We start from the raw sequence: 17,667 nt of genomic DNA on the forward strand, positions 1-17,667 counted from the left end.
GAAGTGCATATTAATGTATGTATTGCCAAGTAGAACTAATATAATTTTGTTACTATTCAGTAATTGTACCATAGTCACCGCACAGGACATTTAAAAATATATATATATATATCATAGGGTCTATTAAAAGTCAGATCACAAGAGTAGAGACAGACTAGAAGGCAAGATATAAATGCAACCCAGGTCAAGAATATACCATTCGTATACAAACATACATTACTGCAGGATACAAAAGAGGCCTGAAGTGCTTACTTTCTGTAGCTGAAGGCCTTGCTGAGGCCTAAGGCTGGGTGTAGGGGCCAGGCTGCATGAGGTGAGGATGTAGTTTTTCTGGCTACGGCTCTCTTTTAAGTGTGCCTGGAGCTTTTCCCTTCTTCTCCTGTAGGGGGCAGCATAATTAGATAAGAATCCAAAAATACCATGGGCTATGAGGATATTTATTTATGTAAACTCACACAAGCGGACTCATTCACATGCAAACACATCCCCCATCATCTGTGAAAATATGTTCTGACAGTTAAGACAGCCCATAGTTATTTTTCTGGGAGATAAAATAATAACTGCTGTACTTAAATGTCACTACATTATTGTTTGATTTTTTCTTCTGCCGGTTCACTCACTCATTGTATCATGTGTTCTATTTAAATTGCTGGGCTGTTCTGCACACACCCCTTCGAGCTTAAGGAGCTCTGGCTTGCAGTCAGTTGCTCTTCCTGATGATTCACTCAACTCATGGGTGAAATATGGATACATACTAAATCGCATGGATCAGATCCATCAAAATTTCAGTGTAATGTGACTATTATTACCCATTTCCTACTTATGCCTATAGCATGCTCCATTTTAAAGGATCATATTATACACTCTCTAGGCTATTACAAAGGCAGGGGTTAAAAAGGAACCAGTCATCTTGAGCCTACAATGACTGTGAATATTTTTATCAATTAAATAGTTGCACTGAGCAAAACAGCAAAAGCAGCAGCACATTCGAAGCATGCCACGGGTCAGAAATGTTTTAATTCAATCCTTTTGGAAAGGTGGCCAGTAGAGCTGTTGGTGCTTTTATGAGCAAGTAATTACGTCCCCTTCGCCAGTCATTATGTTTCTGGGTTTCCATAGCAGTCACTCTTTCCTCAAGCTTGTTATATAGCACCCTTCTTTCAAATGATATGCTCTGGGGAACAGCTCAAGCTTTGAGTAATTCTGAGGTCCACTTACTTGTTCCGACAGTAGAGAGCTATGCAGAGGGTGCCTAGAAAGCTGATCCCCATGGCAATACATGTGATAGACATCACTTGTCTTTTGTACACCTCCTTGCTCTCTGTTGGGACGAAACAAACAAGGAGGAGAAAACAAAAAGAGACATGAACAGAACATTCGCTGCTATTCAAAAACAAGTATATACAGCACATATGAGATGCATCTACAGAGAAACAATGACAATTAATTCAGCACATCACTAAATATTATATATATATATATATATATATATATATATATATATATATATATATATATATATATATATATATATATATATAATATATTGTTGCTGTATTTCTTTACTGTAATAAAGTTTGCATGGAATAAGAGGATAAAACATGGATGGATGCTCTAGTGGGAGCTTAATTTGAATATTTTTTTATTTTGTCGATATTTCATCTGAAGAAAGATAAACATGTATAGCAATAGCCAAAATGTTAAAAGGAAGTATATTTATATTTGTATGAGATGAGACAGAATGACCCAAACGCTAGTTTATGAACACACATACCCTATGTAACTCTTAGGGAGCCGTTAAACTGAATCGTTGAAAAGGGGCAAGTAATTGATGCTGGTATTCATTTATTTTGTGGGGATGGATGGCACAGGACAAGTATTAAAAACCTAAACCGACACTATTAAGTGTGAAAAATAGCTGCTGTCATTTCTAATATGAAAGAGAAAATCACGTTTGTCTTCATAACTGTTAATAGGCAATCAATCAGATTATACTCAGACACAACACACTCTACAAGAGCTGCTACAAATTTCACACTGAACACATTGGAGTCTAATGAATATGTCAGCTACATGACTGTGAGTCTGCCTAGTAATAAAACAATTGTGAGCTTTACAGGGTCAGACTCAAAGCAATGTTAACCTGGCAGGTGAAATTAACATGGTAAAGTCATCAAGGCTACCCAAAGTAATATCATACTCCTCTAAGTGCATTTTAGTAACACCCCTAGGTTGCTATTTAGGTGAACAGCTTTAATTTTTATTATTTTATTTCCTATTTCTTATTTTATCCTACACCTATCATACTAATTTTACACATTAATATTTCCATGGGTGGTCATTCTCTTCCCTATTATAGTGTCTATGGTAATAGATTATCCAACAGATCAGAGGTTCATGTAAGTCTACTAACTTGCAGAAAAGATCAAGAAATTAAAATGCAAAACCTTGTGAAACTAATCAAGCATCACTCAGTTTTCTCTTCTGCTTTCATTACTTATTCATTGTGATGCTTCACAAATTGACTTCTTATTCCCATGCCACTATTTGTTCACCATCACATAATTAAAGACACTGGAAACCCTGGAATGCAAAAAGCATAAAAAAGGGGGGAGGAGAGATAAGAGGAAGTGGGACGTATAAGCACATTATCTCATTACATTACATTACCTCATCCTCTTCCACATAACATTGATCCTCTCAAAGAGATGAGAGTGATGGGCAGAAGAAGTGGGGTGTTATGAAACATTTATGAAGTCCAAATCCAGCTATAAATATTATTGTGATGCCAATATAAAATGTTCAGGATTTATATATACAGTATATTTATGCAAACACACAATAATTGAAAAGTGAAATTAATAGTTGTTATCTAGTCAAAAGTGACCGTATATATTTTTACAATGCAAAAATAAAATTCAAAAAGTATTTTTCTAAAATAATTTCAAATAAATGTTGTTCTTTATATGTTTCTATTAATCAAATATTCCTAAAGAGTATTGCAGTTTTTAAAATTTCAAAATTTCAAATAAATGATCAATTATCAAATAAATTCAGCCTTGATAAGCATAAAACCATTAAAACTTTTAATTGGAATTACAGACTGCATTAAATATACACTTTGCTTATAAAGAGACACCTCTAAATAAATAAATAAAGCAAGCAAGTCAGTCAGTCACTATATGAGTGTTTTTTTTCCCAAACAGTTCAGATTTTGCTCCATTGCCCTGACAGTCTAGACAGTTCTTTTTTGACAAGTCGCACCCATGAGTGACAGCAATGCAGAGGAATCTGTTTGCTGGTTTTCTATTTATCTTTACACATCACTACATAGAGCAAACTCTATGTAGCTTTTTTTTCTGACCTGTCAGGTCTGAGAGAAGTGTTGTATTTTTCACAGTTCTGAGTTAATCATATATGCGTGTTAGTGTGACCTGAGTGTGCACTTTTTAGTAGAGGTACCAGTCCAGACATGTTGTGAGCTAGCCATGCTTGCTTACTAACCATGACTGAACTGGACAATGAGAGACCAGACATTTCAGTGGTGCTGCAGGCATTCTTAAAGACCCATCAAAGGTTTTGGCCCCTGCATGCACAGACACAACTTGAGCCAACCTGGAATACATGTGTTTCACTTAAGATTTCCATAACCTTCACAAAGAATTCAGGATTTTGTTTCCTTATGATTTTTAACTATAAAAACCATCCACTGTAAAAGTTTACTATATATATCTAAAGACCCAGGGGATAATTTGCTAAACATTCAGGTCATATTGGTGCAAAACCTTGTGTCTTATTTATGAAACACCCACAATCCAGCATAGAAAGTAAATCTGTAAATGTAAATTAACCAATTATTCTTCTCAGAGCAAACATTCATCCTTTCTATGTAAATGAGGCTTATTCTAAAATGCATGCTATTTGCATGGCTTAATTATCATTATACTATACATTTTTTAGAAGAGACATTTGTATAAAATTTCTTGTGATCATGTCAGCAGTAATTAGAATAAATAAATAAAATGAAAATAAAAATTATTGAGAAGATCTCTATAATCAGTGTATATCCAGACATGAGTTAGGCGTCTGGATTGCAGTTGTGTAGCAATGAAAGTAAAAGTGACATGACATTCAGCAAATTATGGTGACCCATACTCAGAATTCATGCTCTGCATTTAACCCATCCAAAGTGCACACACACACTGTGAACACACTCCCTGAGCAGTGGGCAGTTGGGGGTTTGGTGCCTTGCTCAAGGGCACCTCACACATGGTTTTGCAGGCCCGAGATTCGAACCCACAACCCTAGGGTTAGGAGTCAAACTCTCTAACCACTAGGCCATGACTTCTACGTAGCAATGTAGCAATGTAGCAATGTAGCAATGTAGCAATACTGAATACTACAGTAAGCTGTTACCTGATTTTAATTCCTTAAGTGAAAAGGGTGTGAAAACATTTCAGACAGATAATGCAAAACCAATGATGATATTAAGAGGTACAACTCATTCTTAGTGAAACAAGCAGCCAATCCGTAAAATAAACATCTGCGTGCATCACATGACTAATTTGTACCATGGTAAGCAGTTAAGATACAACAAAGAGTCTATTTAACTCTGAAAAGCAAAATATCCTGTCAGCCCAGACCTCGAAAATAAGCACGACCATCATTTTAAAGCAAAAAGCTGCCACATCTTAAATTAAAATTATGTTTGTTAGTTTTACATTTTGGTTTTAAAGATTTTTTTTTTGGCAAATATTGTTGAGATTAAAAAAAAAATTCTTATAGAACTACAGGCAGGGCAAGTAGAAATCTAAATGCTGGGCCATGCAATCGTATGTTTTTGTGTGTGTGTGTGTGTGTGTGTGTGGTTTTTGTTTTTATATTCATAAAACTCACAGTTTCTGCCCTCATTCTAGGTGTGCAGCTATCATTTTAACTACCTAAAACTAGAACATAAAATAAATTTCCACTCTCACCCCAAAAACATTTTCCTTTTTTCTATATTTTTCCTTCTGTCATCATTTTCCTTCTTCATGTGCTCTATGCTAACTAAAGAGAAAGCCAAGCTCAGTATGTGGTCTTAAAAGGCCTGCAGGAATCACTCTGCTCTCTTTCATCAAGTGTAGTCCACTCTTTGCCGTTGCTGCTAAGAGGAAGTGACACTGACTTCACAGGTATCATTCTGAACTCTGCAGTGTGTACATGTCAACTGTCAAACCATCACACAGAAAATACATTCTTAAATGAAGACTTAAATAAGCTGTCACGCTCACAGCTGTGTGAGATAAAGCAATGCATGAAAGCACGTCTCATTCTTCAAAGTGTTCCTTTTTTTTTTTTTTGCAGATGGCAGAATCAAAACAAAGGCCCTGTTTCAAATGACACACTTCATGTGGTCTCTCAGTCTTTCATGTGCGCATGTCCATGACGTCCACAAGGCTGCAGGGTGCCCCTTTGACGTTCAATAATTCAGAATTTGATAGAGAGATAAACAGAGAGGCAAGTGTGTTGAGCTCATTGAAACTACCAGTTCAGTCATTAACGAAATGAAATCAGTTACTCTGACTTCTCTCGACTTGTCTACGCGTGTGCTGACAGAAGAGAATGCAAATATCCTGTAGAATCTGTCTGGACAAAGAGAAAACAGGAAAAACGATTGAAATCCAGATATCAAAGTGAGCGAAGAGACAGCTCCTCTTAATTAGGAGACTGGAAATCAACGTGAACAAAACCCATCTGTCTGTTACCCTCCCTCACCCATCGATACAGTACAGCTCTGGGAATCTTCCAAGCTCGATAATCAAAAAACTGATAGACCTTTCCCTCTCTAAGGCACGAGATGATGTCGCATTAAAGTCAAATGAAATGTCACCTAATAATGGGCTACTAAAGAATCTGAATTAATTAGATTAGATTATGCAATGCAAACAGTGCATTTGTAAAAAAAAAAAAAACTAAACATATACAAAATTACATATTATCGTAAAGAATTAAACTTCTCGCCTACATATGCAATGTCAAATACACAATATATTTTATTAAACACAAATATATAACAGCAACTGACAGCATTACTGTGCCAACAATATAATTTTCCCTCACTGTCTCCTGTTACTGTCCTCTCAACATTTCAATGCCGTTTCCAAGGAGACCAAAGAGCAATGGAATTCTGCTGTGAAATGCAGCCGAGTGATTGGAGGGGAGGAATGAGGAGTTTGGGAGCAAATGAAAGTCAGGGAGCTGACACCTATGATTTATAATTTGCTCTCTGTTACTAATCTCTGACCCCAAACTAGACTAAGTGCACAGATTAACTACATGTCCCTACACTACATTGCTTTTGGTAAATAGCACAATAACTTCATAACTTCAGGCAAATTCTAGTCCTGTCAAATGTGAATGAAGCAACCTTATGCTTCAAATATTGCATCTCTACAAATGTGAACGCATTCATGACGACTCTAGGGGTATCTTCATAGAAGCTGTAGTGAAGAGTCAAGAAGGGGAATAAACAGTTTAGACCACATACAGTGCACAGTCAAAAGATATAACAGATGAATGTTCACATTCAAACACAGGCAATGAAAAGAAAAGCACGGCTGCACAAAACAGATACACCGTTCCCTCGGTTCATATAAACTCTGTAAGCATGATTCATCACTCTGCCAATAAGAAAAAGCTTTCTTTTTCTTACCCATGAACTCAATGCCCAAGTGATCCACTGCTCCAGTGAAGGTAGAAGAGGGCAGCAGTGAAGGAAGAGGTAGGGGACAAAAAAGGAGAGAGAAAAAGATGTTAGAGATATTCTTTGTTTGCATTCTATTCTCATTGTATACATAGATAATACCGCGATTGCTATTTGTGTGTACAGCTTGATCAGAAAACTCATGTTTGATCATGTGAAGTAAAACCATGGCTGAAATGTTCATTGTGTACATTTGAGTTTTCCTATCACCATTTGCAGATGAAACAATACCATATATCACTTTCATCTGCAATTTTGTATCAATGTCTGTGTATCAATCCATGAAGCATTTCTGTGCTTTGGATTAGAATGCAAACAGGTACACAAACACTGCAAAATTAAGTCATTGTATTTATTAATTTATATCCCCCCCCCCCTTAGTTGCAACACAACACAACCAAACATAATTATATTAAAAACAATATGATGATATCTAATAATAATGATAATTATAAAAATAAGAAATGCTACTGCTAATAATAAATGTAGGGATGATAAATAATTCCTTAATACATTACAATGTTGCTTCAGGTCAAATTATTTTAAAGGATATTTAGAGTATGTCTAGGAATACATGGTATACTCTTAAACCACACATACATTAAAATATTAAAAGGGTTTTGCAGTAAGAGCCTTATTTAAGGAGCATTTAGAATGTTAGTTGTGGTATGATCACTGATTTCATTATATTATTGCCTTTGTCCCAAGCACCGAGATTCAGCATTTTCTAATGTCTCCTGTAAATCAAACCGCAGGAAAGCATCTTCATTCTGCCAGAGAATTCCCAGGAGCTCAGGAAATGGAAGCTGTGCTCCTTCAGGTATGCTCTGTCGCAGATTTAAGAGTGCATAACATTTATTTCTGCCTCTCGTTAATGCAGTGGAGTAAACAGTATGAAGTCAGAATACAAGAAAGTATCTCCTGAGGATCTGCGGATGTGTTGACAGCAGTAGGATAAGAACCAAAGTTCTTAAACAAAGACAAATATAGATATTATTTCTGCTTTCTTTGGTCAGACTCTAAGATTTTACTCCATTTCTTATTTATGAGAACGTATCTTTCTCCTTCTTCCTCAGCATGCCATCAAATTGGGCTAATTTGACAAAGTTTGGGCAATTGTAAAAGGCTCTATAAAAGATCTTGCTTCAAGTCAAAACATCCCACCTGAAAAAAAAAAAAAAAAATGAAGACATATTTAAATTGGCAAGGGAATAGTAGTTGCATTCAAGATGCATGTGTGTTGGGTGCTCTTGGGAGTCTGTGTTTGGAAATGCCAACAATTTCCCTCAGAAACTTCTCAAATACTGTCAGCATCCACAGCAGAAATAAATGTAACCTGTAGGCATGTAACTTTCTATAACGTAACATAACATAACATAACATAACATAACATAACATAGCATAGCATAGCATAGCATAGCATAACATAGCATAACATAACAGTGAGAGATCCACAGTGAGATGCTCTTCCATCCATAACAAGCACAGGGCTTTTTGCATCATTGGCTCTGTGCCGACTATTCTGACCTATCCAGGAATAGTGAGGAAGAGATATGGCTGGAGCATATAGTAGTGGCTGTGCCTTGATGTCATAATGTGAGCAAAGACAGACTGTGAGGCAGGTGCAGACTGTGGGGTTTCAAGCCCGTTTACTTCCCCTATTCAAGCGCACACATACAGATGGAGCCAAAAATAAGACATTCTACCTGTCTGGAGCTACTTGTTTAAAGCTATGAGCCTTTGGGGAGGTTTTCTCCTTCTAAACTGCCCTCCTAACAACCAAGGACTCAAACACCCTAATTGCACACCTTCTGTTACTGGCTACTCAGAATAAATGCCCAGACACTTGACTAAACGCATAGAGTCATGTTTTACCATAAGTGTCTCATATATTACAGTACCCAATCTATGATTTTACACACTGCTCATTATCTCAGATGAGATCAGCTGTGTCCTTGAAATAGGAAGGAAGACAGAAAAGGCTACTGATGCTTCTCTTGTCGTCCTTGAGAAAACACTCATATTAAACTGCCTCAGCCACAGGTTCACTGGGACTGTGCTTCAAATTGTGCTAACTGTCCCCTGAAGTCGACCTGGGACGAGGGCTAGTGATGAAACATTAATCTACTGAATGAGACTGTCTCAGGTATTTATCTGTCCTACCACAGAGGAAGTTTAAGCACTCTTTCTGGGCCTCGACAGTATCTGTCTCTCTATCAAGAAGAAATGTGGGGTGATTGTGCTCGCTTTATCTAAATGTAATTGCACCCGATAGCCTGGTAACGCCTTGTAAATCCTGAGGCTTAGTGCTATGCAACATAAGAATAAATACTGCCAGACTAATGCTGTGAATTATGACTGTATTTTCCCCTTTTTTTTCTCTTTTCGGCTGGCAAACATTGTAATTGTCTGCAGGTTTGTTTGCTTTGCCCTAACAGAGAGAAACCTAGTCTTAAACAGATTTATTCCTGATGCATTGAAAATCTGTATAAAACTGATATCCCTAGGTCACTTCCGACCCAAGCTTAGCAAACGTCTATAATTTGATTAATTTACAATTGAAGCAATATTGTATTTGATAAATAATTTCTTAGCAAAATGTAGACATGCAATGAGTTTGTATTTGAAGTTGATGGCGCTATTAATACATTAATCGCTATTTTATTAATTACGAAATATGATAATTTCTTTAAAATTTGAAATTAATCAAACTACAGCAATGAGGGCTGCATGATAAATTGGATGAGATTAACCGCGATTGTCATTCACATTTAGTCAGTGAAGCCGGTTCTGTGTTCCGTAGTTCTCTGACAAGCTATGTAAAAATCCCATTCAAATCGTGTATAATTGTAAGATTATGAAATCTACTAAATCGTTTGCGATAATGACCTCTGTTTGCGTATCTTCTCAGTGAACTACAGTGCTGTGTAGTAAATCTGAGAGCATGTGAAAAACCACATTTAATAAACAAATTCATTTCATAACTGTTTAAAATAGATCCTTCTGTAAGATGGTGTGACTTCTTAAACAGAATAATTAAGGCACCAAATAATTAATAGTATTCTAAGCAGTGATAAAGGCTATGTCGATTAGTATTTCATTAGAGATATACTTTATTATAATTAAAATTATAATAATAAGAACTCAAATAGTTATCTGTTTATTAGTCACGTTGAATCAATGAAAGTAGTTAAATCTTCTCTTTATTCATCTGCATTTCCTGGATTTCTTCTTTGGATTTGGATTTATGGATTTCTCATTTTTCTTTGGATTGGATTTATGGATTTTCAGTGTGAGCGCGCCCTCTGGCTTTTCGGATGGATATTTACTGCTGATCACAGAACCGTGCTTCACTAAAATATACGCATGACAATCGCCGCCTAACTGCAATTTATTACCTTTGGGATTTAATTTTGATTAATTGTGCAGCCCTAACAGCAATCAGCAAAACTACTTTGATGCAAGACAACTAAAAACAAATACATCTAGTAAAGTCAAATTTAAGAGAGAGAGAACATGACCTCCAATATTTAGGTCTGCAAGAGCTGATAAGGAGTTTGGTTGAAGGGTCACAACACTGCCAATCAAAAGATATCGCTTTATCTCAAGGAGGACAACTTTCAAGATCTTCGCTTTGTAATGGAGAGCTTGACATCTCATCAAAAAATAAAATCAGCCTTGAAGCTGGGGGATGGGGCAGAGGTGTATTGTCACCATCCTCCTCTCTGACTCATCAAGCAGAGATGGTGTCCTTCAGAGTTCTTAAACCACGTCCTTGACTGTGTCCTTTTTACATCCCTAGTCACACATACACAACTTTACAGAGTCTAAATCAACTACTGTTGAAAGGCATTTAATTTCTTCCCTTACATTTTTCTTTTCTGTCAGCAGACAGAAACACCTCCATTGACATCTCCCTGTCAGAAATAAGATGGATTCCAATTTTCCTGTGGATTCCATCTTGCGAGTCACAGACAAATGCTATACAATGTCACTTTGAGACCTTAAAGATGTACTGTAACTTGAATATGACAATGAATAAATTATTTACTTCAAATACTCTGTGATGTTCAATTGTGTATCCTCAGCTTTTGCACTGATCATCTCTTTCTTTACTGTCAGCAAAGACAGGTTCTTGAGTTGTCTATGTATAAGGTCATTTGAACAGCATTTTGTTTTCTGGGTTCTTTAAAGACTCGTAGAAATACATAGAAAATACGAATTTTAAAGTGTAAATAGTTCTTCTATTGACATGCATGACATTAATCACAGGTAGCAACCGTTGAACCCTGAGAAAAAGCTCTTCCACTGTAAACAACAGAACTGATAATAATGGGAGCCATTTAGCTTTACTGCATCATGATGTAGCACATGCATCCAGTGGACACATGCTGTCAGCCCGTAGAATAATTTTTCATTTCTAATTGTAGCCTTTAATTTTAAGCGTACAGCTGCTCAGTCTCAAGCCTGTGAGTCGTCACATTTCATCATGCGGCTACTCGAAATCTAACATAAGAGAAAATACAGCTCTTGCAAAGAAGTTCGTATAATACAGAACAGAATGAAAAAGAATAAATCCAGATATAGACTTTAATATCTGAGTGGGCTGCTGTTGCTTTCATTATCTCCAGTATCACCTGTTCAACACAAACGCTCGCTGGCTCATTAAAAGTTTCTGCATCTGTAATCAAAGAAAATGGGACTAGTGAAACATGTTGAGCAGAAGTTAAATACTGGCCATGTTGGTCTGAGCATATGAGCAAACGACCCTCTCGCCATACAAGGGTCATGTGAGATGGAAACAATCTTCAAGTCGAACCTAACATGTCAATACTAGCCTGTATCTCACATAGCAAAGAAACTGAAAACAAAACAGCCCATTTTTTCACCATTATTTTTCCAAACTCTTCTCAGATATTGACATCAATTTTAGACATTCACACACAGTGAGTGTACAATGAGAGAAAAAAAAAAAAGATGCACAGCACAGAAAAATGATCGAATAAGATGATAGGATAAGAAAGGAAGATTTTTCTGTGAGAAAAATACAAAGGAGGACCGCAGGAAGGAGGACAGTGAATTTTACTGCTTTTCCTCTAATGTTTTGTTAGAAGTGCTCTGCTTTTCTCCACTGTCATTCCCTGGTGATGTTATGCCAAATGGAAGGTTTCTTCAGCCAGATGGCAGCAAACTCCCTGAGCTCCAACTAGAAGGTCCTGTAATGCACATTATGCTTGGTGTTATAACTGAATTAGAGAGCTGGTTAAATCTATGGGTTTTTTACACTTCATCGCTGAACTCACTTTGACATTTCAAGAGCAAAATTCAGCTTTGCTGTCTCAGGAATATTTTAAAATATTAGCACACAATGTATATAAAAAAAATATACAGTAGGTATAAAATTTGATTTTGATCCCAGTGCATAAAAAGTCAAAAATTATAGCTCTGAATCTACAAAACACAAAACAACCATTTCTTAGATTTGATTTAAATATGATTTTCTGCAGTCATTGCGTCAGAATCTAATCTTATCTTTGAGCAAAACAACTCAATGAGGCTTAATGAGACCCCACTGAGCGTCTGTTCATTGCTAGCTCAACGTTAATGTTTAACTAGAAAAGAGACCATTTCAGCTGCAGAACCTTAACAAAACAAGACACATTTCTGTTCTCCTGATCCGAAAAGAAAATGTAAATGACCCATGAGAGTCCATAAACCCTAACCATTGAGAGCCTGAGGGTACAAACGACCAGCTGAACCCCATTTACTTACACCAACAACATCAACGCCTGGATGAGTTTTGGATGCATATGTGCATGTGAGCTTTCACATGTGAGTGGGTGTCTTTGAGAATACCATGGCAATAGAATCAGTTTAGATTCATATCCAAAGCAGAGAAAGCCCCTGAGCAGTCCTAGAGTCATTTGGTTGTTCATCCCTGGAATACCCTGGAAAACTCAAGGATTTCTCACAACTAGAATGTTTTAGCCTAACAATAATTAGTTGTAGATTTGGAGATATACTAAAAGCTTAGGAAGCAATTAACATGAGATTAACATGAGATAAAATGTTATAGGCTAAGTGATTATTCATGACAAAGAATACTCTGTATAATAAAATGAAAATTACAACCACATCTGCTAAAATTTCACTACTTGCACTAGGCGCAGTTGCCTTGCAATTGCAAATTTCGCTAATAGACTGCCTAATAAGTTGATCAGTTATTCCGTGCAACAATTTTCACTTGCATGTATCAGAGGATTATTACAGAGGCAGCTGATGTTAATGAAAGAATTTGCAACTTTACTCACAAACTATAATTCCTGTTTATCAATAAGGTGAGAACGAGACCCGTTATGATCCTAAATACACTTTATTTTAATTCAGTTAACTGAAAAGAGTACTGTAGTAATAGAAGATGTTTGTGGTCGTGATGATGACATACAGCTGAAAATATAGCTGTATATAGACGGTTTCATCGGGCGCACGCGCCTGGACCTAAGTTAACTTCCGGTCTGTGTTGTGTACATCGGTCTGGCTGCGGTGCCATCTACAAACGCAGTTAAAGGCAAGGTGATGAGTAGACTGAAGTTGGGCTCAGGTGGTTGTGCTGCGGGATGTGTTTCCCATACATTTATTTATTTTTGGAGACTCGCCACAATTTTAAAACTGATCGATTTTCAAAAAGGCTTCGTTGAATAAACGAGTAATGTTACGTACTGCACGTTAAATAATTCCTTACATTTATCTGTTTAAATCTCAAAACGAGGCACAGGTGTTTTTATATCGCTATATTTCTGAAGAAGGACTTGCATGTTATATGCCTGATAGCAGGCGTTCATAGCTTCGTTTACAGCTGTTACTGGGGAAACCTCTATTTCTCGCGCTTTATGTCTATGCTTTAAAACATCTCCTGCTGGCAAAGGATGAATTTGCATTTTCATTAAGTCCGCCTGATCCACGCAGCAAACACATTTTGTTTGTTATCAAAAAATATCTACTCTAGAGGGACTTGGCTGTTGTTATTGATTCTATTTGGAAGTCTACCGGAAGTTAAGTTAGGTCCCAATACGGGCACGCGCATTAACGTTTGTTTATGTTGTTGCCGTTGAAACCGTCTATACTACTAGCCCTGTGTAAATAGCTAGAATTATTTTATGGTGTGCTTCAGACTTATCCCTTAATAAAACATGAACAAATACATGATGAACTACTGTATTTATTACAGCATTTTTATCATCTATTATCTATTTTATTTATTTGACAGTAATATTATTTATTTTCTTAAGAGAAAAAGAACTTCAAATGCAGCCAAAAATCTAACACCGCAAACTAAAAAAAGGTATTTTAGTTTTACAATATAACTGTATATAAAATTGCAATAAGTCTAGGAATATAAAAATATATATATATTAATATATATTAATCAGTTAATTTTTTTTACAACAAAACAAGTAAAAAACAAGCAACCGTCTAGGCATAATTATTATTATTAATAGAGACGTATTATTATTAGAGACATAGCTAAATCTACTGTAGGTTACAACAGTAGCTTAATTTACTCGCGTTAAACCGAACATTTATTTTGATGGGTTGCCATGAAGATCTTTGAGTGTCTGTGTTTATGATATGACAGTTTTCTCAAATGAAACGGTAAATTTTCATGAAGTGAGGGTTTATGCGTTCGTGTCCTCACATAGTGACACACAGCAGAGACTACAAAACAGCGAGCTACCGCGCATCTGCGCCCGTCACCCACAGAGATGTAGAATATGCAGGAGTAATATTTAAATATTATTTTGCAGTTTAATATTCACAGACACTAGTATATATTTGGCTACAGTCTGGAGCCTTGCTCTTTGACTAACACGGAAGCGACTGAACGCAGCTGCAGATACCGAATATACTCGGGAGTCGATAACTTACTACCGGTGCTACAGAGACGCCGGTCTCATCACATTTTTTAATTTTCAGCACCGAATTTGTAGTGAAGTGCCAGTACTTGTGGCATCCCTAGTCGCCGTTTTACTGTCTGGTTGGTCCAGTTTGAAATACTGCTAAACAGCGGACATACTGCCAACCACTGATCTATAATATAGAAGCGGCTTCACTGTCTGTTGGCAGTTTAGAACGCGATGAGCGATCCAGTCATATATAGATCAGTGCTGCTAACGTGTTTTCATTTCTTCTTCGCTGCTCTAAACGGGTTGCTTGTGGCAACACAGCACAACTTCCTGTGTTTGCTATGCATTCTGAGCAGCAAAGAAGAACCGTGCAGCAGTTAGGCAAAGCTAGCGGTCATAATTAGGTCTTGTTTAATAAAATGGTATTGGATCAGTATATGGGTTCATGTAGTCGCCGATGCCGATGCCAGAATTTGTTGTGGTATCGGTGTTATTTCCGATACTAGTATTGGAATTGGAACAACTCTAGAAAGCACAGCTACAGTTTTACAATCATGATCATAAGAGAAAAGTGTGTGAGATATAGAGGATGACAGAGAGAAAGAGTGAGACAGCAAAAAACTTTGTGAAATCGAGATGAACACGACCCCCACAACATCATTCATCCACAGCATTAAGCTATAGACTAGGACAGCAAATGAAGTTGTAAAATATATATATATATATATATATATATATATATATATATATATATATATAAAAAACATTTTGCCAATTGTTTAACTATTGTCTCTGTAACTGTAAAAAATAATTTGGGCATCCCTTCATTTGCACTAATCCTGTCTAATGGGAAGATTGAGGTTTGTGTGTCACACTGCAGCTTGTCAAAGTCCGACATGATAATTAAAAGCGTATTCATCTCATCTCCGCTATTCTGTCCAACTTGGAACAATATTTGGTCCTGCAATGTAATGAAATCGAAATGCACTGAATCTTGCTTTACACAAATAAGTGCTAGCGAATGGTACACACAGCTTAAGAGCGTTCAGCCATTGACAGATATATTTAGCACTTGTTGCACCTAGTGACAGGGGCAGATTTAGTGAATTGAATTTTTATGCTTGTTGCTGCACAATGGTGCCCCATAGTTGTGTCCAATGTTTCTACATTTTCCATGTACATGTGTTAAATGGCTTTAAATACATATTTAAAGAGCATGCTCAAAGATGAGACCAAAACAGCGCTGGATGAAGTGGATTAGATCCCTGCAGGGGCCTCAAATATAGGCCCTAGCCCATCTTTTCCCCACCCCACCCCCCAAAAAACTACTGTTTCATCTATTAAAATAGTTCAATTTTGTACGTACAGGTAATGGAAAAGTGATTAAATTTTGTTTCATGTTTTTATAAAGCAAATTTAGAAAAATGTTTGAAGCATTTTTTTGTTCTTTAAATGTAATTTTTGTTTTGTTTTATTTTTTGTTTTTCAGCGGCAGGCAGTGAATTGATAAGTTTGATCAATTTAGCCTTCTCAAATCATCATGACTTGCCTAAAATAAAATCTATAGTTTTAAAACAGCTATAATTCTGTACAATAATAATAATAAAAAAATTAAAACACAAATTATAATGGCATATATAGGCTATGTAAAACCTTGTCCTAAAATTGTATAGCTTTTTTTTATATTTAGATTTTTCTGATTGTTCTGAAGAACTTAACATAAATTAAATTAAATTAAATTATTTTCTGCAATGCAATTTTGTATGATATGTGAATTATTTATTATTCTCTTTTTTTACAATGTCATGAATTTGTTGCATTCCCATTTGTTCCGCCTCCACTCCACCGCCCTCGTAGATTAGAGCTTCTGTGTTCATTTAAAAATGTAAATTTCAAACATTATTTGAATTAAATAAAGCAGTCCACCATTTTTACTGTTATATTACATGATATATAAAGTAATGCATTTATGCATGACTTACTGTATAAACAATCCTTTCAGAGCAATTTGTTGTAGCCACTTACACTGTAACTACATGGAACATGAGGGGCACAAGCACCACTTTCATTTACAGCTCACAAATGTTGTATTTATACTTTAACTACATGGAACAAGAGGGAAACAAGCACCACCCCGTGAATGTTGCATTTACCTTGTAACTACTGTACATTGAACAAGGGGGAAACAAACATTACTTCAATTTACAGCCTTCAAATGTTGTATTAACCCTGTACCTACATGGAATTTAAAAAAAATAATAATAATAATTTCTGTGCAAATATACACTTGTTTTTTGTTTAATTTCATCTTGTTCAGTGGTCAAATTAAACCCTCTAATTTTAGAGTACATCCACTGAAATACAAATGTATCATGTATTTTCTTCTACGAACAGCTGGAAAGAGGTAAGCTTGTTTTAAGCTGCATTGAACCTTGGTGGTATATCATGCAAAGTTATTTGGTGATAGTGGTGTTGGGAAGTTGCTTGTGTGAAGTTGGTGAGATCGATGAATAAGCTTTCAGAAGGTAAGAAAACTCATTAATTAAATCATAGCAGAAACCCATGAACTCATTTCTGTTGATGTCCATTTTTGTTGTTTCGTAATCTCCATCATGTTTTCTTTAATAATAGAAGGGTTAAAAATACCTAGGGCAATAATAAATTACCAATATAAAATTATAAAAAGTATACTGTCTTTCTAAATCAGTGGTTCCCAAACCTTTTCAACTCACGGCCCACACAACCATACACATATGTTTGCGCGGCCCTCTGCAAAAAAAATTAACTGACCCCGCTATTGTTCGGTTAATAACTTAGTACTCAGAAGCTAGATGGTTAACTGTATTTATTGGCTGAAAAAAAAAAAAAAAAAAAGCGATTTCTTTGATCAATTTTGCAATTTCGGTTTTAATCACAATTTTGACACACACAGATATACTTTAAAGTCATAAATGTATATTTCCAAAAAATTAAAAAAAATAAAATTATCAAAAAGTTGTAACGTCTCTAGAACAGACG

The 17,667-nt window shown here is 36.0% G+C and overlaps 1 protein-coding gene across 1 annotated transcript in view; it reads right to left on the reverse strand.

Moving 5' to 3' along the window:
• The window catches only part of LOC113079967 (pro-neuregulin-3, membrane-bound isoform-like), a 42,413-nt gene that overhangs the window by 15,493 nt on the left and 9,253 nt on the right, over positions 1 to 17,667 (reverse strand). The window contains exons 2-4 of the mRNA XM_026252212.1: positions 6,695 to 6,721; positions 1,219 to 1,321; positions 253 to 379 (exon numbers count right to left, since the gene is read on the reverse strand). Of these exons, the coding sequence (XP_026107997.1) occupies positions 253 to 379; positions 1,219 to 1,321; positions 6,695 to 6,721 (257 nt within the window). The remainder of the gene's footprint in view (positions 1 to 252; positions 380 to 1,218; positions 1,322 to 6,694; positions 6,722 to 17,667) is intronic.

The sequence above is a fragment of the Carassius auratus genome, unplaced genomic scaffold, assembly GCF_003368295.1.
Source record: "Carassius auratus strain Wakin unplaced genomic scaffold, ASM336829v1 scaf_tig00029960, whole genome shotgun sequence".
In the NCBI taxonomy this organism is placed as follows: Eukaryota; Metazoa; Chordata; class Actinopteri; order Cypriniformes; family Cyprinidae; genus Carassius; species Carassius auratus.